Source organism: Hyperolius riggenbachi, chromosome 2, assembly GCF_040937935.1.
Source record: "Hyperolius riggenbachi isolate aHypRig1 chromosome 2, aHypRig1.pri, whole genome shotgun sequence".
In the NCBI taxonomy this organism is placed as follows: domain Eukaryota; kingdom Metazoa; phylum Chordata; class Amphibia; order Anura; family Hyperoliidae; genus Hyperolius; species Hyperolius riggenbachi.
In genome coordinates, this window is record NC_090647.1 from 74,842,313 (window position 1) to 74,864,812 (window position 22,500).

General features: G+C 49.0%; 1 protein-coding gene across 1 annotated transcript in view; it reads right to left on the reverse strand.

Annotated features, from left to right (window-relative positions):
• DDX10 (DEAD-box helicase 10) overlaps positions 1-22,500 on the reverse strand; it is a 339,094-nt gene that overhangs the window by 246,022 nt on the left and 70,572 nt on the right. Inside the window, exons 12-13 of the mRNA XM_068266912.1 lie at positions 21,130-21,218; positions 17,916-18,276 (exon numbers count right to left, since the gene is read on the reverse strand). Of these exons, the coding sequence (XP_068123013.1) occupies positions 17,916-18,276; positions 21,130-21,218 (450 nt within the window). The remainder of the gene's footprint in view (positions 1-17,915; positions 18,277-21,129; positions 21,219-22,500) is intronic.

Sequence of the window (22,500 nt, forward strand, 5' to 3'; positions counted from 1 at the left end):
GTGTGCTCTGTCATAGCAGCATGCCCTGCAGCTGCTGTGAAGAAGCAGGAAGCAGGACAGCGGCCTTCTCTAGTGGCGATGTATATCGCCGTTACCAGGGGAACCACTGTCCTGCTTCCTGCCTCTTCACAGCATCTGCAGGATGTGCTGCTATGACAGAGCACTCAGGAAGGACAGGGGGCCAACAGGACTGTAATAGAGGAAGCGGCCGCCAGCTCGGACGGTACAACGAGTGGCGTCCCCGGGAGGAGGGGGAGGTGAGCGGAATGCCTCCCCAGGGCCCAAGCTGTCTGACGCAAATGCGTCACTTGGCGTCATGGGCCAACCGCCCCTGCTATCAATTACTGTATTTTACTGTAATGTTTAACACAGAGTTCATGATAAGCATATAGAGTGGGGTAGATTACTGCATTAGCTAGGCCTATTTTTTACATTGAGTCTCAAGCAACCAGAAAGCACACTTATCGGGCATCAACCGATCCCCATCAGTGCCGGATAACTGCAAGTCAACTGTAAATATTTTTTCAAAAATGTGAGCAGAGTACTCACTGTTGTGACTATTTATACACAAGGAAATAAGATCCAGAGTACTAGGGTATAAGTGTAAGAAGACAGACATCCGTATGACAGCAGCACACAGACGCACAGATGTTGCGCTTAGCTTGCTCTATCAGAGACGCCTCGCTTCAGATACATCTTTGTCCAACGTGACGCCTCACACTGGATTACAGCAGAAACGCCTGAGGGAATTCAGCTCTCTTTGCCAAACACATTGTAACTTGCTTTACCGCATTAACGTCAACAGATTGGGCATTAGATATTCAGATAAGACTGCGGATACTCTCGCTACGAGTTTGTCAGGACTCCCGGCGCACTCCCCTCCGCTGCATATTACAAAAGACAAGTAAAAAACATTTTTATTCACCACAAAAAGGAATAAATAGAGTTGCCATTATCTATCCTGCTGCTCGTATGAAACATGAAAAACAGACGTAAGCGAAGGGATAATAATCCTCGCCGGAGCGCTTTGCATTCTCCATCATAAAGGATCGCTCTCCGCAGACTGCGCACGCGATGCAACAGAGATTATTCCACGGAACACAACAGGAAGGATGCCCTTTGTAAAATAACAAGATGGAGATTTAAAAAACTGTCTGCCTGGAGGAGACACAACTCACTGAGGTCCCAATCCACATGGCAGCTTCTCCAGGACGGCTCAGAGAGAGAGCTGCACCAGACTGCATCAGTCTGCAGACCAGTGTGCGGTCTGTACACAACACTTCAAAGAGAAACTGTAACCAAGAATTAAACTTCACCCCAATCAGTAGCGGATACCCCCTTTCCCACGTGAAATCTTTACCTTTTCTCAAACGGACCATCAGGGGGCGCTGTATGGCTGCTATTGTGGTGAAACCCCGCCCACAGTGTGATGTCAGCGCCTCACAGCTCTGAGGTACTTACATCACACTGTGGGAGCGTTGTTGCATTGTGGGAAATAACAGCGGTTTCCAACTGCCAAAAAAGCAAGCAGCAGCTACTTCCACTGGCATCACCTGCCAGCAGTAAAAATGTTGTCAAATGATACATTTCAGAATGTAAATCAGGGAAAGGAAAGACTTTACAATGAGCAAACACTGACTAAATCATTTATACATAATTATTGTAAAAATTAAGCACTTTTTTCATTACGTTATTTTCGCAGGTTTTCCTCTTTAAGAACTTGTTCACACTGAGGGCGTTTTGCGGTTTTTTTAAGTGCCGATGATTTTGAAAATCACCCTAAAAGCGCTTGTGCAAGGATTCCCTATGCCAGTGTTCACATCTGAGCCGTTTGTTTCCGATTCGCTCAGCAAACCGCTGCCTGTAACATTTTTAGGGCGATTTTTCTAAAATGGAAAGTATAGCAAAAACGCAAAACGCTCACCAAATTGCTTTGTACGGCGATTGCGTTCGCGCTTTTAAGAAAAAATACATTGTATTTATTCTTTTCCGGGTCAAAGAGTTCACTTCCTGAATTGCATCAGGAAGTGAAAAAATAAATCGCTCTGCAAAAGCGCTTTAAAAAGCGCTGTACACAAAATCATAGCTCGCAGGTAAGCGCCGGGTGGGGGGGGGGGGACAAAATCACTCTCAAAATTGCAAAATGGGGCCGTCAGCGATTTCAATTTTAGATGTGAACAAAGCCTTAAAGAGAACCCCGAGGTGGGTATTTGAAATCTTAAGAGACCACAGAGGCATGTCCTGGTCCCAGGTCACGGCTTAGCATCCGATTGGAGGAGGCTTGGGTGCTTTTTACGGGGGGGGGGCACAGGAGACCCGGAGGGGACTAGAGGCGGCAATAGCCAGATCCAGAGGCATGTCATTATGCACAGGACATGCCTCTGTGGTCTCTTAAGATTTCAAATACCCGCCTCGGGTTCTCTTTAAGGTGCCCATACATCAAATGATGTAGGGGCAGATTGACCAAGAGGTAGATCTGTGTCTGATCCGAGAGAGATCTGTTGCCTGCCCATACACCACAGGCCAATGGCTAATCGATTTCAGCGTGAAATCTCTTGAGAGTTGGCCTTGGGACGCCGCATCTGCCACCCCTTAATATAAAATGTGCTCCCCAGTGCCCCGTGCAGTATACTTGACCTGTTGGTGTCTGCCGCTGGCTCCGTCCACATACACACACCCCATGTGGTTGCTGGCGTAACATGGGCGCATGTGGGACATCACACAAGCGCCCACATACACGCCGGCAACCATGTGGGGAGTGTGTATATGGACGAAGCCAGCATCGAACACCGACAGTTAAAGTATACTGCATGGGGCACATTTTACATTGGGGGGGGGGGGGGGGGGGGGGGGGTAAGCGCCAGGGGTTCTATTGGATTTGTCAGAGGTGCCTGGCTCTTCTACTGACCACATATGCTATTGCTCCGTTGTTTTTGCCTGATGAAGAAGGTTCAAACCTGCGAAACGCGTTACATAGTCTCCCGCAGTATGTAAATAAACTTGTTGTACAAATTAGCAATTTTTGTGTCTGCTTGGAGGAGGCAAGTCCCCCACTGCCGCCTCTTGTTTAAATTTTTTTCTTTTGGCGCCTCTGTATCCATGCTATGCTATATTAAGTGCACCCCTGGTGGAGGGAGGGGTGTTGCCTCCTTTTTTTCTCATCTACGGAGAGCGACTTCTTAATCCTGAGTGGGGTCAGGTCTCATCTCCCCACCTGCCTATACAGTGGTTCTCTTAGGTAACCCTGCTCTGCGGGTAATAGCTTATTACTCTATCATACTTCATTTCTACTACCTGTACATACTACACTATATTTGGCTCTTGGTGTCCCTACTCTGTGTTCTTGTTCAGATATAACACGTGTGTGGTTCTTTAAGGTGGGCCTACCTTTATATTTTAAACTGATATTAGAGGGGGCCTTCTCTCACCCCTTTATGCCTACTCACTTGCAGACTAGTCTGGCAGTTGGACTGTACCAATTATTTAGTAATTATTAGTTAGTATTTATTTAGTACCAACATCTTCCGCAGCACTGTACAGAGTATATAAATGCATGTCACTAAAGGTGACATGATACAATAAAATGATCCGATTTTACCGCACTTCCATAAAAACAATCAGATTTTCCAAAAAGTCTAAATTTTTTTTTTCATCCGAACAAGAAATCTGATCGGATTTCCCGTTTTTATCCTATACAAGTCTATTGGGAGCTGGATTTTTCTGATCAATTTTTATGAAAATTGAATGGTGTGTGGCAGGGCCGGGCCGAGGCATAGGCTGGAGAGGCTCCAGCCTCAGGGCGCAGTGTAGGAGGGGCGCAGAATTTATTCAGCTGTCATTCCTAATTGTGTTTTAAGCAGAAAGAAATAAGAAAAGAGGATACATAGCAGTGACTGCAAGCCAGATAACTAGAGATTAAGGTGTTGGGGAGGTTGTGGGCCCTGTGGCGCCTCTTAGTCTAATAGCAATCAGTGTGTGACGCTGGGGTGGGAGGGATGGAGGGGCGCACTTTGGTGTCTCAGCCTTGGGTGCTGGAGGACCTTGTCCCGCCTCTGGTGTGTGGTAGATTGTCAATTTCCTTATATATACTTCCAACAGAGTTTTCAATCTTTTTTTTATAATTGGGTAAACAATGACCACAGGTGTGTGGTACATTGGTCAGAATTTTTTGAATGTTACAATCAGTCAGAAAAATTGATTGCAATTCTTGAATTGAAAAGATATTTAAAAAATGATATGGTGTGTGTGGCCACCTTACAGGACATCTGAGGTGCCATGTGACATGATGTACAGTGCCTAGCACACAAAACTATGCTGTGTTTTTTTTTTTATCATCTGACTGAAAGATTTAAACATCAGGTATGCAAATGACTTGTTTGTGTCTGGGTCAGACCATAGTGTAACCCTCAGTGATAAGGAACTGCAGCCATAAAACACTTTCCTGACAGTAAATGGCATCTGAGAGCAGGAAAGAGATAAAAAGAGTCAATAGTTCATAGATTTTCAGCTCTGGCATAATTCAATGCATGTGTCATTGAGAAGAGGTCATGAAACCGTAAAAACTTAAAAAGTAGATTTAACTATAAAATAAAATTGTGGGATAACTAAAAAACAAAAAAAAGTCATTTTTAGAAGAAGAAAGATAGATACAATGGTTTATCTCAATAGTTTATTTTCACCTTGGATGTCCTTTAACTGTCCCTCAGAGGAGCTCACAATCTAATCCCTACCATAGTCCTATGTCTATGTGTGTATTGTGTAGTGTGTGTATCCTAGTCTAGGGTCGGTTTTGGGGGGAAGCCCATTAACTTATCTGTATGTTTTTGGGGATGTGGGAGGAAACCGGAGTGCCCGGTAGAAAGCCACGCAGACACGGGGAGAACATACAAACTCCTTGCAGAAAGTGCCATGGCTGGGATTCGAACTAGGGACCCAGTGCTGCAAGGTAAGAGTGCTAACCACCACACCACCATGCTACCCACCAATGCTATTTAATAAATGCTTTTAGTCTTCGCAGCATCCAAAGGTAGAAACAAAAAAACCCGACAACACATTTTCACCTCATTTTTTTTTCTTTAAACGATCCCTTTAAGTAAGCTGATGGAAATCGAGTCCTGACAGGATGAGAATGCTCCCCCGAGGGTACAAGCGCGCAGCCACGACGAGGTCCGCCAGCTGCGGGACGCTAGAGAGGCTTGCTGACCTTCATACTACCCTTGTTAGAGACGATGTTTGATTGACGGCAGCACTCGCCTTCATTGCGAGTTACAGCCTCTCTACCTGCAGCCATGATTGGATAGCGATAGAAGAAGAGCTCTAGACAAGGCAGCCTTTGTGGAGGCAGAAAGACTTCAGGCTAATAAATGGGAGATCATGACAAGGGATGTATGATGAAGCTTGAGGGGATAATGCAATGACAAAGGGAACCGCCCTCTTTCCAAATACACACAGGGATGTAAGTGTGTCAGGCCTCAGCCTCCCCGAGACGCCACACGAGTCGCTGACAGCACATCACTGCACTTGTGTTTAATTGCAACGGCTTGGGGGTATTTTGGAAGGCGGATATTAAAGGGGCCCTGAGCAGAGGCATAAAATTAAAATCTGGACTGACCTGGGGCATCCTCCTGCCCCCCCCCCCCCCCCCCGTAGCCCGCGAGGTTTCCCGGCATCCTCTGGGTCCCTTCCATGGTCCCACTGGTGACACTGTTAATCTGACAACTTCTGCTGAAGTCGTGCATACACGCTCCCGGCACGTCATCACGTCGGTCCCTGTAAGGGCCCATTTACACTTAATCAGTTGGTGTGCGTTAGTGCGCATTGGTATGCGTTTTTTCCATAGCAGTGCATTGGGAAGAAGATTTCAGTTAAAACGCGTTAAAGCAGTAGGATCAGCCATACTATGCCAGGGAAAAAAACACATATATAAGTAGATAAATACTTGATCTACTTACACAACACATGTATTGTACTGTTAACGTTTTGATTTCAGTGAATGTTATATAGTAAATGACGAGAATTCTGTTCCTGGTGGGGGCCATGTCTTTTGCCCACAGTTAAGGCTAATCCTTATGTCATTTCTGCCCTTCATTTTTTTTGTCTCCTCCAATCGCTGAGTCACCTCAGCTTTGCTTGTAAACACAGGTGAGTAGGGGATCACGTTTCAGATAAGCAGCAGGCAGGGAAATAAAGGGAAGAGGAGGAATTTATTATAGATAAAAAGAACCCCCAGCATGCAATTCTTTGGCACCGACTACTAAAGAGCCAGTGCTCCTAAGGTATATGATAACTCCAAGTTATAACAGCAGAGAAAGTTTTGAATGCAGGATTAGCATCTTTATCACTTAATACACTCAGACCAGTTGCTGTTGAAATTTGATTTTTATGGTGATGATACCGCTTTAAGTGTGAAAGGTGCCATAGGACAAGATGGGCATTACTTTGAAAATCGGTTTTCTTTCCGTTTTAACTGAGAGCAACTGATTAAGTGTAAAAGGGCCCTCAGGCTCGATTCACATTAGAAAATGTGAGCCAAACGGATCCGGTCTCTGCTTCACTGGATCCGGATGGCTCTGTGCACATTGGCAAACGGATTGTGAAAACTGATCTGATCACCGATGGATAGGATCGGTTTTCACTCTGTTTGCCAGCAAATACATACCCGATGGCAGCGGCTTCCTCTTCTTGCGCTGTGATTACATGACGCGCAGTCACATGACCCGGAAGAAGACGGAAGCCTCTACCGCCGGCCTTTAGGTATGTTTTAACCTCCCTGGCGGTATGATAAATGCAGCTGCGCAGCCGCGGGAGGGTTTTTTTCAAATTATTATTTTTTTTTTTAGCATGTAGCTAGCTTAGCGCTAGCTACATGCTTCCTCCCTCCTGCGGCGTCCGCCCAGTACCCACCGATCGCCGCCGGCGCCGCTTGCCCATAAGGAAAACCCGTTCTGAACGGGATTTCCTTGAGGGCTTCCCCCGTCGCCATGGCGACGAACGGAGTGACGTCATCGATGTCGCCGACGCCGTGACGTCACAGGGAATCCCGATCCACCCCATAGCGCAGCCTGGGCGCGATTGGCTGCGCAAGGGGTATGCGGGAGGGGGAGGGCCTGTATCGCGGCGGGTAGCGGCGCATCGGCGATCAGACCAAACACGCAGCTAGCAAAGTGCTAGCTGCGTGTTTGAAAAAAAAATTATGTAAATCGGCCCAGCAGGGCCTGAGCGGCACCCTCCGGCGGCTTACCCAGTGTCACACACGGGGTTACCGCCAAGGAGGTTAAGGCCCGGTTACCCTCGTTCACCAAACCACCCGGCTGCTGCACCCTCCCTCACCCTCCCGTCGCTCAGGATCACTTCGGCCCATGCTCCCATCCCCCGCGGAACGGTCCATTTCTTCACCAGTGTGAAGAAACGTTCAGTTTTCCATTGCCTCAATGCTGCAGTATTTTTTGACTGGTTCTGTTCCGCTGGACAGAACGGTCCGGAAAATTACGGTCTGCAGCATTTTTTAGGTCCGGGGAACAGAACGTACAGAATGTATCCGTACCAAGGGACACATGTGAATGGATCCATAGGTTATCATTGGATCCATTCACATCCATTCCATTTGTACAGTCAGGCCCGGCTCGCTCATGAGGCGGGGTGAAACTTTTGCCTCAGGTGGCAAACTTCCAGGGGCGGCATCCGCCCGTCCGTGGGTGCGGGGAGCCGGCCGGCAAGCTGGAGGGGTAGCTGGCAGGACGGGGGTATTGGGCCTAGCGGCGGGGAGAGGGGTCGGAACCCACCCTCCCTCGCCTGGGTCCCCCGATCTGCGCTCCCCTCCAGCCTTAAATCGAAGCAGCCGCTATTTGTAAGAGGCACGGGCGGGGAGGACTCACCTCTTACTCGTTCCAGCGTGCGCTCCACTGACGTCACTTCCTGCAACGCTGCAGGAAGTGCCGTCAGTGGAGCGCACTCTGGGAAGAGGTGAGTCCTGAGTCCTCCCCGCCCGTGCCTACTAATAGCGGCTGCTTCGATTTAAGGCTGGAGGGAAGCGCAGATCGGGGGACCCAGGCGAGGGGGGGGGGGGGTCCGACCCCCCTCCCCGCCGCTAGGCCCAATACCCCCGTCCTGCCAGCTACCCCTCCAGCTCGGCGGCAATTTTATCAAAATTTGCCTCAGGCGGCAAAAAGTCTAGGGCCGGCCCTGTGTACAGTATACATTCCGGTTACGTTCCGCGGAAAAACGCTAATGTGAACCTGGCCTAAGTGTCCTGGTTCTTGAAAGACTGATGGATTAAAGACTGAAGGACTGAGGCTGGGATTAATAGATTAGGTTGTTAATACTTGCTATAATGGAAAAGGTCCACTTGATTTTAGCAGCATATTGGGATCGTCAACAATCGCTGGCAATCCCAAAAAGCTCTACGATAATGAAAGTCAATGCAGGTGAACCCACAGAATTACGGAAATCACAACCGCGGGTCCTGCAGCATTTTAAGAGTATTTGCGCTCCAATACCAAGAACAGGATCGCTGCAAAATACCTATATAGATATTTTACCGAATAAACCATGCCCCCCCCCCCCAAAAAAAATATCACAATATCTATCGGGCCAAGAAATTGAGAAGTCAGACAAGATCTAAGTAGAATTAGTAATATAGTTCAGGAACGCTTTAAAGTGGACCTGAACTCTTGCACAGGACAGAAGGAAAACAGAGAAACGTACCCTGTATGTATTTAGAGAGTTTAGCCGGTCTAAGTTAGCAAGTTGTAATTTGATCTCTCACTTGTGTCACATGACTGCCTATGGCAGAGATGGCAGATAATCTCATTTGAAAGTACAGGATGTTAAGAATATGTCTGCTTCCATGAAAGCAGGAAGTAGATACAGTGCAGATTTATTGCAGGATGTGTATCAGCAGTAACAAAGAAATGTTTTTCTTTAAAGGTTATTATGCTGTTACATATCTTTTAGAGCAGAGAGGAAGTTCTGAGCTCAGGTCCGCTTTAAGGGGAAAAAAACATTTTACAGCAGACATGAATAAGTAATGCTGGTGAAGTACATCGGCTTCAATAAAATAACAATTAAAATTTAAACACTAGGTTCCACTTGACAACGTTTGCCCGAGGCCACCGAACCAACAGGAAATTCTAAGAAGGATTAGAGGAGGCTACGTGACTCGATATTTATGCAAGTTTCAGTCTCCAGAAACAAAATGACCTTTTCCTCACAATTCCTAGGTTGGCTCCAAAAGCCGAGGTGGTGTTTAGAGACGTATCATTTACTCAAGGTTTAATTTCATGCGCTGTGCAAAGAACTTTGTATAAGAACATCTCAAAGCATGAGATGATACGTTTTATCAGGAGGGCAAGACACCACAGCCTCACCGGCAGCCTCTGGCAGGGATGGTGAACACCGCAGACCGCCACGTCAGCTGGTGCGGACCACAATGCAATTCTCTCTTCAGCTCACGGGCAGCCTCTAGCAGGGATGGTAAACACCGCAGACCGCCACGTAAGCTGGAGAGGACCACAATGCAATTCTCTCTTCAGCTCACCGGCAGCCTCTAGCAGGGATGGTAAACACCGCAGACCGCCACGTCAGCTGGTGCGGACCACAATGCAATTCTCTCTTCAGCTCACCGGCAGCCTCTAGCAGGGATGGTAAACACAGCAGGCCGCCACGTCAGCTGGAGCGGACCAGAATGCAATTCTCTTTTCAGCTCACCGGCAGCCTCTGGCAGGGATGGTAAACACCGCAGACCGCCACGTCAGCTGGTGCGGACCACAATGCAATTCTCTCTTCAGCTCACCGGCAGCCTCTAGCAGGGATGGTAAACACCGCAGACCGCCACGTAAGCTGGAGAGGACCACAATGCAATTCTCTCTTCAGCTCACCGGCAGTCTCTAGCAGGGATGGTAAACACCGCAGGCCGCCACGTCATCTGGTGCGGACCACAATGCAATTCTCTCTTCAGCTCACGGGCAGCCTCTAGCAGGGATGGTAAACACCGCAGACTGCCACATCAGCTGGTGCGGACCACAATGCAATTCTCTCTTCAGCTCACGGGCAGCCTCTAGCAGGGATGGTAAACACCGCAGACTGCCACATCAGCTGGAGAGGACCACAATGCAATTCTCTCTTCAGCTCACCGGCAGCCTCTAGCAGGGAAAGGTAAACACCGCAGACCGCCACGTCAGCTGGAGAAGACCACAATGCAATTCTCTCTTCAGCTCAGGGTGTTTACCATCCCTGGTAAACACCGCAGGCCGCCACGTCAGCTGGTGCGGACCACAATGCAATTCTCTCTTCAGCTCACTGGCAGCCTCTAGCAGGGATGGTAAACACCGCAGACCGCCACGTAAGCTGGAGAGGACCACAATGCAATTCTCTCTTCAGCTCACCGGCAGTCTCTAGCAGGGATGGTAAACACCGCAGGCCGCCACGTCATCTGGTGCGGACCACAATGCAATTCTCTCTTCAGCTCACGGGCAGCCTCTAGCAGGGATGGTAAACACCGCAGACTGCCACATCAGCTGGTGATGACCACAATGCAATTCTCTCTTCAGCTCACGGGCAGCCTCTAGCAGGGATGGTAAACACCGCAGACTGCCACATCAGCTGGAGAGGACCACAATGCAATTCTCTCTTCAGCTCACCGGCAGCCTCTAGCAGGGAAAGGTAAACACCGCAGACCGCCACGTCAGCTGGAGAAGACCACAATGCAATTCTCTCTTCAGCTCACTGGCAGCCTCTAGCAGGGATGGTAAACACCACAGACCGCCACGTCAGCTGGAGCGGACCAGAATGCAATTCTCTCTTCAGCTCACTGGCAGCCTCTAGCAGGGAAAGGTAAACACTGCTGACTGCCACGTCATTAGGAGCCGACCACAATGCAATTCTCTCTTCAGCTCACTGGCAGCCTCTAGCAGGGAAAGGTAAACACCGCAGACCGCCACATCAGCTGGAGAGGACCACAATGCAATTCTCTCTTCAGCTCACCGGCAGCCTCTAGCAGGGAAAGGTAAACACTGCTGACTGCCACGTCATTTGGAGCCGACCACAATGCAATTCTCTCTTCAGCTCACCGGCAGCCTCTAGCAGGGAAAGGTAAACACCGCTGACCGCCACATCAGCTGGAGAGGACCACAATGCAATTCTCTCTTCAGCTCACTGGCAGCCTCTAGCAGGGATGGTAAACACCGCTGACCGCCACATCAGCTGGAGAGGACCACAATGCAATTCTCTCTTCAGCTCACTGGCAGCCTCTAGCAGGGATGGTAAACACCGCTGACCGCCATGCCAGCGGAAGCGGACCACAATGCAATTCTCTCTTCTGCTCCATACATATCAAACATTAAAGGGTACCAGAGATCTTCATAATGGGCATATTTATACTTACCTGGGCCTTCCTCCAACCCACGAGGTAAGTGAGCTCCCTCGTGTGTACGAGAAGAATCGGCGCGGGAGACTTGGACGCAGGATACAGTCTATATGGCTTATCCTGCTCCTGCACAAATTCCGTTCTATGTTGAATACTATTCCCCCTCCAGGCCGCCATGGAGTGTCCCGGCATCACGCGCTCCATCAACCCGCTCTGCGCCTCGCGGTAGTACTGCGCAGGCGTAGAGCGCTCCCGGGCATGGAAGCATGGCGAGAGGCTGCGGGAACGCGAGGGGGTGTACGCGCGACTAAGCCGCACATGTGCAGAGGAGCGCGACTAAGCCGCACATGTGCAGAGGAGCGTGACTGAGCCGCACATGTGCAGAGGAGCGCGACTGAGCCGCACATGTGCAGAGGAGCGCGACTGAGCCGCACATGTGCAGAGGAGCGCGACTGAGCCGCACATGTGCAGAGGAGCGCGACTGAGCCGCACATGTGCAGAGGAGCGCGACTGAGCCGCACATGTGCAGAGGAGCGCGACTGAGCCGCACATGTGCAGAGGAGCGTGACTGAGCCGCACATGTGCAGAGGAGCGCGACTGAGCCGCACATGTGCAGAGGAGCGCGACTGAGCCGCACATGTGCAGAGGAGCGCGACTGAGCCGCACATGTGCAGAGGAGCGCGACTGAGCCGCACATGTGCAGAGGAGCGCGACGGGACAGATCAAGCATTATGGAGAAGTAAACTACACTTTTGCTCACTGAGAAGCTGGTGTGCAAACTTATCCTTGGACTATTCGGCCAGATTACTGCGAGCGACTACAAGTGAACGGAGAAGATGGCGAGGGAGCCCACACACCTCAAGGGACTGGATGAAGCCCCAGGTAAGTATAAATATGCCTATCATGAAGATCTCAGGTTTCCTTTAAAAAGATCACTGATCGAATCTGCTATGAAATCGATAGCGCAAATGTTTACCGATCAAACCGATTGATTCAATCGATCTGTCCCGGCGGAAAATTTGAGCGCGGGCAGGTCAGGAGCGCGTCATTTGCATCGATCGATTTGGCGATGACCAACACAGCATAGCGGCAGCAATACATTACCTGTTCGCCGGCACAAGTCCCCGGTACGTGCTGACACTTTCTCAGGCTGGCATGTCTCCTCATTACTTCCTGTCTCCTCCTGTTACAAGCCAAAGTCCAAGCAGTAGAGCGCCCTCTACTGTTTGTACTTCCACTTGTCACAGAATGGGACAGGAAGTGAAGAGGAGACATGCCAGCCGGAGAAAGTGTCAAGCTGAAATCTATTCAAAATCTGTGTGCAGTAATGAGCAGCTATTAGATCCCTCTGTGATCAGATTCGATCAGAGAGTGTTCTATCTGTTGGTCGATCTGGTGGCAATCGACCAGTGCATGGCTGCATTTAGAGTAATTACTGAAATTTTACTTTTGGGAGTATAATCCCACTTTAAAGACTAAAAAATAAATACAGTATATTCTGGCATATAAGACTACATTTTAACCCTTGAAAATCTTCTTAACAGTCAGGGGTCGTCTTATACGCCGGTTGTCATTAATGCCGGGTGATACGCCCTATCCTGTTATTGACTCTCAGATCTCGCTGCGGAGGACTGTAGTGAAGCGGTGCAGGCGCACATGTGCGAGATCTGAGAGGCAGAGAAAGAGGTAAATAGGATACAAGCTCGGGCCAGACGGGTGAAAGAGGCGTGTTTTATGGGCACAGCGCGATCTATTCTTCCATACCGCTCTGATAAACAGGGAGACAAGGAGAGTTGACCAATCCACTTAGGGAGAGGGAAAGTTGACCAACCCTTCGCCTATATATTGTTATATACTGAGTACCACATACAGTACAGCACCAGTATCTGTTCATACATAGCACCAGTATATGATATTTTGGTGTGCGTTGGAAAAAAGGAGTAGTCTTATATGGCGAGTATATCCCAAACTCTATATAATAACTGGAAAAATTGGGTGGTCGTCTTATACACCAGAATATACGGTATATTGAAATCATGATATTTTCACAGTCTATCCCCAGTCACATCCCACTATGGCAGATAGCAAGCTGGAATAAGCACACAGACTCTCCAAAGAATAAGATGTAGCCTATAATGGCGAAGCGGCAGCCGGCTGATAATTACCGGCTTCCGGAATCTTCAGCACCGCTATGCACCTTTCACACATAAAAATGGATTTAGAAAGCATATAAAAGGGACATTCTGCTGGCTGGAATGAGGCATTAACCCGACAGCTCTGTAAAAATGACATCCCGCTAATGCTATACGCCGAGACCGCGTCCCACCGCCACGCCATAAAACACTTTTATACTCCTGAAGGTAGCGATGAATTCAGACGAGGGAAGGACAGAGAACAGAAAAGACCACAAAAGACTCTGATCTGCTCGGCATGCACAAAGCAGAAACCCCGCACCGGCACAAAGAACGTCATAAAATATGCAAGCCTTTGAAAAATGCGAAGATACCAAATTAAATGTTCCCAAATACAAAGGGGGAAAGATTTGGACACTCAGAGTGAATTACTCCCATCTGACGCCTCAATAAGGCGGCATAAATTGCTCCCATAGAAACAGTGTTCCTGTGCCGGCCACGCTACCAATAGCAAGGCGGGTCATTAAGAGCCACAATCAGAGCTCAAAGTCTCAGATTACTGAGGACTCCTCACAGTGATGTGTAACAGGATGTACTGCGGCAGAGCTGGACACGAGCCATTCTCCCAGCACGTTCTGCGAGTGGCCAATGTACTCCATGTCTGCTTCACACAGGCGACTGTCCTTTCCTAGAGCACTCTTGTAAAGTATCACATGTACTCATTTTTCTTTTGATCTGGATCCAGCGTTTACTACTTACTGACTACACAAAAAAAGCCAAAATAATGAGATTTACTGAATATTCCTGATCAAAAGAACTAGAATAAACGCAATTTTGATCTTAAAAGGTTACTTCGGTCCTTAATGAATTCTGTAATTGTGTGAGGGAAGGTGCGCATAGGCATACCGCACCGCCCGTGACAAGGCGTCTGTCTCCGTTCATCTGTAAACCGTCCCGTTCCAAAGTCCTGGTCGGTGGGGTCACAGCAGGCGCAGTATGTCTGCGGGAGTACGTGCGCACTATCACAGGAAGTCGTACCAGGCGCACATGCCCTCTGCCCCAGACATACTGCGCGCGCATGCGCAGTATGTCTGCTTGGGCACCTGGTGACCACGCTTCCCGCCGACATCGAGACCAGTGTGAGCGCTGGCTACACCTTTTCTCGGGAGTGTGCTTGTACTCCCATGGACATACTGTGCCTGCACCAACCAGGACTTTGGAAAGGGCTGCTTTGCAGCTAAATGGAGACATACGCCAAACCACAGGAGGTGCGGTAAGCCTATGTACAGGCGCACGCACGCACACACACACTTAAGGACTAAGGTATCCTTTAAAGTGCTATTATTCTCCCAATACATAAAACAACATTTGAAAGCATTCCCAAGTATTTCACGTGTTTAAAATGTATTTTTACTGCAGAGTGTAGTAGCAGCTTCCTTATCTCTTGTCAATGGCAAAGACAAGAATCTCTCTGCCTGTGTCTTCCCTTTGCCCCCTCCCTCCCTCTGCTGAATAGACACATCGCCCCAGCAACTGCTTATTCACAGGGAGGGGAGTCAGAGTGAAGACACAAGTACAGGGAAATTCTTGCCTTTGCCGATGACAAGAGATAAGCAAGATTCTACTGCAGTCTGCAGTGAAAATAAACCATTTTCCACAAAGGGAATTATTGGGAATGCATTCAAATGTTCTTTTATGTAACTATGTAACTAGTTACTGAAATTTTTTGTTTTGGAAGTATAATCCCACTTTAAAGGGTACCTGAAGCAACATGATGCGATAAACGAGTATGAAAAGTCCAAATCCTACTACACTCTAACTCTTAGTAGCACCAAAGTCCCCCAACATAAAGCACCAAACATTGGTAGGCAGAGTGATCCTCTTCCAAAAACATTAAAAACATAATTAACCACTTAACAACCTCTGCCACGCTTATCTACGCCCCTTTAAAATTCACCTGAGTCACAGGGGCGTAGATAGGCAACTCCTGTTTATTTTCCTGCTGTGCGCGATCGCGTTCGCGTGCGCGATCGCGTCCGCGTGCACGCGGACGTGCATACGCGTCGGGCACCCGCTGGTCTGTGATTAGCTGATGTGAACATGTGTTCACAAAGCCAATGACAGTGCTTATTCATGCAGAATGTGTGTAAACATTGCATCAGTCTCTATGCTGTTACAGTTACTGAGATCACTCGTGAGAGGATCTCAGATAACTAATACAGCATTAGTGACTGATCAGCATCAGTGAGTTTTTTTTTAAATAATTTATACCCCCACTAAGCCCATTAACCCTTGCCTCCTTTAAATGTGAAAATTGCTGTGGTTTTTAGGTGAAAAACCCCGTAGTAGAGAAGTGGTTAAGCAGCGTAACCCATTAAATCCCCTAACAATATGCCCATTGGTGTAGAGCCATCCTAACAGTGGTCTCCCCATCCCCCTTCTAGCATTTCCGGGTAGTCTGGTGCCCCTACTCCTCTTTACATTATGCCTTGGTGGTCCAGAGGTCTCCTATCCCCCATACAACTTCCCTGGTGGTCTAGTGGTACCTCCTTCCCCATATAGTTACCTTCGTGGTCCCCCTCTATCCTTAAAGGAGTAATCAGGAAAAAAAATAAGTTTCAGTTACCAGGGGCTTCTACCAGCCCCATGCAGCCACCCTGTGCCCTCGTAGTCACTCACTGCTGCTCCAGTCCCCCGCCGCCAGCTAGTTTTGTTTTTGCCGGCCTCGGGGTCGGCGGGCCGCATTGCGTACATTTTTACGCATTCCTGCTGATGCAAGAACAGCAACACATACATTTTTACGCGTTCGGTGGTTCAATGCGTAAAAATGTATGTGTATCAGCGGGAATGCGTAAAAATGTACGCAATGCGGCCACCAACCCTGAGGTCGGCAAAAACGAAACTAGCTGGCGGCGGGGGACTGGAGCAGCAGTGAGTGACTACGAGGGAACAGGGTGGCTGCATGGGGCTGGTAAGTGAAACACTTCTTTTTTTTTTGCCTGATAACTCCTTTAACCACTTGCCGACCGCACACTCATACCGTGCGGCGGCAAAGTGGTAGCTGGAGGACGTCGCCAGGTGCCTCCCTAATTAATCAGGAAAGGCCGCACGCGCGAGCGGCCGTTTCCTGTTAGATCACAAAGCGGGTCTCCGTGAATAGCCTGCGAGCCGCTGATCGCGGCTCGCAGGCTAAATGTAAACGTAGGAGACGTATGTCTCCTTTGTTTACATTGTACAGCGCCGTAAGGCAGATCGGCGATCCCCGGCCAATCAGCGGCCGGGGATCGCCGCCATGTGACAGGGGACAGCCTGTCACTGGCTGCACAGGACGGATAGCGTCCTGTGCAGCCCCGATCACCGGGGGGCGGGGGGGGGGGGAGCAGGTAGGAGAGGGAGGGGGGAATTTCGCCGCGGAGGGGGGCTTTGAGGTGCCCCCCCGCAACATGCCTGCAGACCGGAGCGATCAGACCTCCCCCTGCACATCATCCCCATAGGGGGGAAAAAAGGGGGGCGATCTGATCGCTCTGCTTGTAACATGATCTGTGTCCCAGCACAGATCATAAAAAGTAGCGCTGGTCCTTAAGGGGGGGTAAAGGCTGGGTCCTCAAGTGGTTAAATAACTTTCCTAGTGTTCTAGTGGTCCCCCATCCACATTGATATTTACCGAAGGTTTAGTGGTCCCCTCAACTCCACATATCTTCCCTAGACATCCCTCCTCTATATATCTCCCCTCAGCTACCATAGTAATCTAGGTGTGACCGCATCCGCATATAGCTCCTCCCTAGCTAGCGTAGTAATCTAGTCATGACCGCATCCGCATATAGCTCCTCCCCCCCCCAGCTACCATAGTAATCTAGTCGTGACCGCATCCGCATATAGCTCCTCCCCAGCTACCGTAGTAATCTAGTCGTGACCGCATCCGCATATAGCTCCTCCCCAGGTACTGTAGTAATCTAGCCATGACCGCATCTGCATATAGCTCCCCCCCCCCCGCTACCGTAGTAATCTAGTCGTGACCGCATCCGCATATAGCTCCTCCCCAGCAACCGTAGTAATCTAGTCATGACCGCATCTGCATATAGCTCCCCCCCCCCCAGCTACCGTAGTAATCTAGCCATGACCGCATCTGCATATAGCTCCCCCCCCCCCCACTACCGTAGTAATCTAGTCGTGACCGTTACAGCAAAGGATAAAGGGGCGGCCAAACAGCCGTTTCATGGGTCCCCCTGCTTCCTCAGAGACAACGAAGGCCTCTAACGAAGCGGGAGGACACGCAAAACAACTGTTAGGCCGCCCCTTTCTCCTCCTTTGCTGTAACTTTATGTACTTCCTGGATTAAAAATTACTGAAGCATCCACACTGGTGCCCGGCTCTTTCTACCTTTCTTTTGGTTTCATAATATATAAACATAAGAAACTTACTGATTCTGTCTCGCCTTCATGAATGCCAAACACGTCTCTTCTCTTCACCGTGAAGATCTCGTCATCTCGGCAGTCATCATCATCATCCTCACTTGAAAACTGGATAATAGACTGATTTTTGTCCTTTAACCCCTGGCTTTCCTCAGGCTCTGAATCTTCCTCCTCCTCGCTAGAAAGGTTGTCTTCTTCATTCCTCTCTGCCGGAGTCTTTAGACCCAGCTTGGCTCTGAAGGTCTCAATTTCCTCATCACTGACAGTACCCGTTACCTCCGACTCTTTGCTGGTCTCGGAGACTGAAGACTGTGCGGCCTGAGCCTTCTGCAGGAAACGGACTCTAGGAGCGACGGCAAGACCCAGCGACCTGTACAGTGACAATTACCGGGGTCAGATATATCCACATACTGTACCACGGTATTAAAACACATTCACCATCAAGAGACCTAACCACACTTCAATTGTGTCTGAAAATATACACTAGTATTTAATATCTATGACATTCCAAAAGCCAATGGTGAACTGTATACAGTCAGGCTTTTCAAGAGAACCATAGATGAAATAAAGAAAAACTATTATACATACCTGGGGCTTCCTCCAGCCCCATACGCACGGATCGCTCCCACGCCGCCATCCACCGCTGCCCGCATCTACGAGAACCGCCTTCCGTCACTGACGTCATCGGAGCCAGTCTAGCGTAGGAGAAGTGCGCTGTTTGCGTATCTCTGCAGCAGCCGCTGGAGAGATAAGTAGAGGGCGCACTTCTCCCGTGTAGCCTGGCTCCGATGACGTCAGTGACGGAAGGCGGTTCTCGTAGATGCGGGCAGCGGTGGATGGCGGCGTGGGAGCGATCCGTGCGTCTTGGGCTGGAGGAAGCCCCAGGTATGTATAATAGCTTTTCTTTATTTCATCTTTGGTTCTCTTGCTTTCTGAGAAAAATACTCTGTAGTCTGATATGCAACTCTGGCTGCGCATTGAAGCAGACACCCCTTCTGCAATTGAGTTGTCCCAATATAGCTAAATCCTATCCTCAATAAATTACAGCTTTTGCCTCTGATATTTAACATGAAAAGTAGGAAAATGTTTACACAGCTACTTAGACATTATTTGTACACTGTCATTTTAGAACACTTGGTTATCGATAGTATTCCTTTTAATGCTGTCCTGATTTTTCTTGTGGTAGTAGGTTTAACCACCCTGGCATTCTATTAAGATCGCCAGGGCGGATGCGGGAGGGTTTTTTTTTTTATTAAAAAAAACTATTTAAAAAAAAACTATTTCATGCAGCCAACTGAAAGTTGGCTGCATGAAAGCCCACTAGAGGGCGCTCCGGATGCGTTCTTCTGCAATGAGCAGCCTTCCTTGTTTCACTTACCTCGTCGCCATGGCGACGAGCAGAGTGACATCATGGACGTCAGCCGACGTCCTGACGTCAGCCACCTCCAATGCAGCCCTTAGCGCTGGCCGGAACTGTTTGTTCCAGCTACGCTGGGCTCAGGCGGCTGGGGGGACCCTCTTTCGCCGCTGCACGCGGCAGATCGCCGCGCTGCGGCGGCTATCAGGTAGCACACGCGGCTGGCAAAGTGCCGGCTGCTTTTTATTCCATGCAAATCGGCCCAGCAGGGCCTGAGCGGCAGCCTCCGGCGGTAATGGACGAGCTCAGCTCGTCCATACCGTCCGGCTGGTTAAAGGGAAGGTTCAGGGAGGGTGGGCAAAAAATAAAAATCAAATTCCACTTACCTGGGGCTTCCTCCAGCCCGTGGCAGGCAGGAGGTGCCCTCGCCGCCGCTCCGCAGGCTCCTGGTGGTCTCCGGTGGCGCGCCCGACCTGGCCAGGCCGGCTGCCAGGTCAGGCTCTTCTGCGCTCCAAGGCCCGGAACTTCTGCGTCCCACGCCGGCGCTCTGACGTCATCGGACATCCTCCGGGCTCTACTGCGCATGCGCAGAACTACTGCGCATGCGCAGTAGAGCACGGAGGACGTCCGATGACGTCAGAGCGCCGGCAAGGTAAGGTAAGTGGAATTTGATTTTTATTTTTTGCCCACCCTCCCTGAACCTTCCCTTTAAGGCTGTAAATAATCTTTTAGAGCAAAGAAGAAACACTGAGTTTCAGACCACTTTAACCTTACTGAAACAAAATAATAGTTTAAAAAGGACCACTATTGCGAAAAAAGTAGGCAGTTAAAATCTGACAGAACTGACATGTTTTGGGCCAGTCCATCTTTTCATGGAGGGTTATCAGGGTTTTCTTTGTTTTCAAAAGCATTTCCTGAACAGCAGTTTAATTGCCAAAATAGTAAGATACCAGCCGGCCTCCCTAATCACTTGCACACTATTTTGTCAGTTAGACTTTGCAACTGCTGTTCAGGAAATGCTGTTGAAAACAAAGAAAACCCTGAGAATTCCCCATGAGTAGATGGACTGCAAAACGTTTTAAGCGATAGAATCGCACATCGATGGTAGAGCAGTGCTGGTGTTGGAACCCGTATCAGCGATAATCCAGCAGTCAAAAGAGGGATCCGCACAGTCTTCAAGGAACAACGTGCTTTTATTGTTCCAATGCACACACATAATACACCAAATTGTCTCAGCCAACGATTTGGTGTGTATTATATGTGTGCATTGGAACAATAAAAGCACGTTGTTCCCTGAAGACTGTGTGTGGATCCCTCTTTTGTCTGTTGGACTGCAAAACCTGTTGGTTCTGTCAGATTTTAACTGCCTACTTTTTTCGCGATAGTGGTTCTTTAACTTACCTGGGGCTTCTACCGGGGGCCCTGCAGACATCCTTTGCACGCGCCGCTACAAACCGATCCTCCGGTCCAACGCAGCTGCTCAGTTTTTGGGCCACTGTGCCTGCACGGCACTGGTCACGAGCGTCCTTGCACATGCATGTGGAGGACGGTGACGTGGGCGAGGACGCGCATGGCCAGGGCGGCGCAGGTGTACTGGCCCGCAAACTGATCAATAGGCAAAAACAAAATTGAGCGGCCGCGGGGTCCCTGAGGATCGGTTTGTTCTGGTGCGGGCACAGGACATCCGCAAGGGGGGCGGTAGAAGCCCCAGGTAAGTTAAACGCTGTTATTTTGTTTCAGTTAAGGTCTCTTTTAAAGTTAGAGGCACCCTTTAATATTTTTAAATGTTTAAAAAATTCAAATAAACTGAACCAGGTACGAACATTTTCACAATGATAAAAGATGCAGTAGAGCGAGGGGGCTTACCGAGCATACTCTGCAAGGGGCAGTTTGAAGACATCAAAAACCTCCTTGTTCTTCATGAGGTAGACGGCCCTCAGATAAGACACAAAACACTGCCAGGAAAAAGGATCATTCAGGCGGGTAAATTAGAACATAGCAATATATATCTCATGACAACAAACTACACCACTATAACCTTCATTCTCCACACAGCCAAATTAGGTCTCCACATATCTCAACATACAGGAATTACCACAAGATTCTCCCTGCCTCCACACTTTTCTTCCTTCTAGCTTTCAGTTATGGTACTTTAAGGACCACTATTGTGAACATAAGGTTAATTTTGTAATGAGATAATTAAAAAGTAGTATTTTAATATACAAGGCTGCATCATATTTTTTTTTCAGTCACAGAGAATTCCAGTGTCCAATCAGAGCACCACTGACTACTTGTTAGAGAGCAATGGAAAAGTCCATGTCAAAGAGCAGCCTTCCAGTGAGAAGAGAGCAGCCTTCCAGTGAGAAGAGAGCAGCCTTCCAGTCAGAGAGCAGCCTTCCAGTGAGAAGAGAGCAGCCTTCCAGTCAGAGAGCAGCCTTCCAGTCAGAGAGCAGCCTTCCAGTCAGAGAGCAGCCTTCCAGTCAGAGAGCAGCCTTCCAGTCAGAGAGCAGCCTTCCAGTCAGAGAGCAGAATTCCAGTCAGAGAGCAGAATTCCAGTCAGAGAGCAGAATTCCAGTCAGAGAGCAGAATTCCAGTCAGAGAGCAGAATTCTAGTCAGAGAGCAGAATTCCAGTCAGAGACAGAATTCCAGTCAGAGAGCAGAATTCCAGTCAGAGAGCAGAATTCCAGTCAGTCAGAGAGCAGAATTCCAGTCAGTCAGAGAGCAGAATTCCAGTCAGTCAGAGAGCAGAATTCAGTCAGTCAGAGAGCAGAATTCCAGTCAGTCAGAGAGCAGAATTCCAGTCAGTCAGAGAGCAGAATTCCAGTCAGTCAGAGAGCAGAATTCCAGTCAGTCAGAGAGCAGAATTCCAGTCAGTCAGAGAGCAGAATTCCAGTCAGTCAGAGAGCAGAATTCCAGTCAGTCAGAGAGCAGCCTTCCAGTCAGAGAGCAGCCTTCCAGTCAGAGAGCAGCCTTCCAGTCAGAGAGCAGCCTTCCAGTCAGAGAGCAGCCTTCCAGTCAGAGAGCAGCCTTCCAGTCAGAGAGCAGAATTCCAGTCAGAGAGCAGAATTCCAGTCAGAGAGCAGAATTCCAGTCAGTCAGAGAGCAGAATTCCAGTCAGTCAGAGAGCAGAATTCCAGTCAGTCAGAGAGCAGAATTCCAGTCAGTCAGAGAGCAGAATTCCAGTCAGTCAGAGAGCAGAATTCCAGTCAGTCAGAGAGCAGAATTCCAGTCAGTCA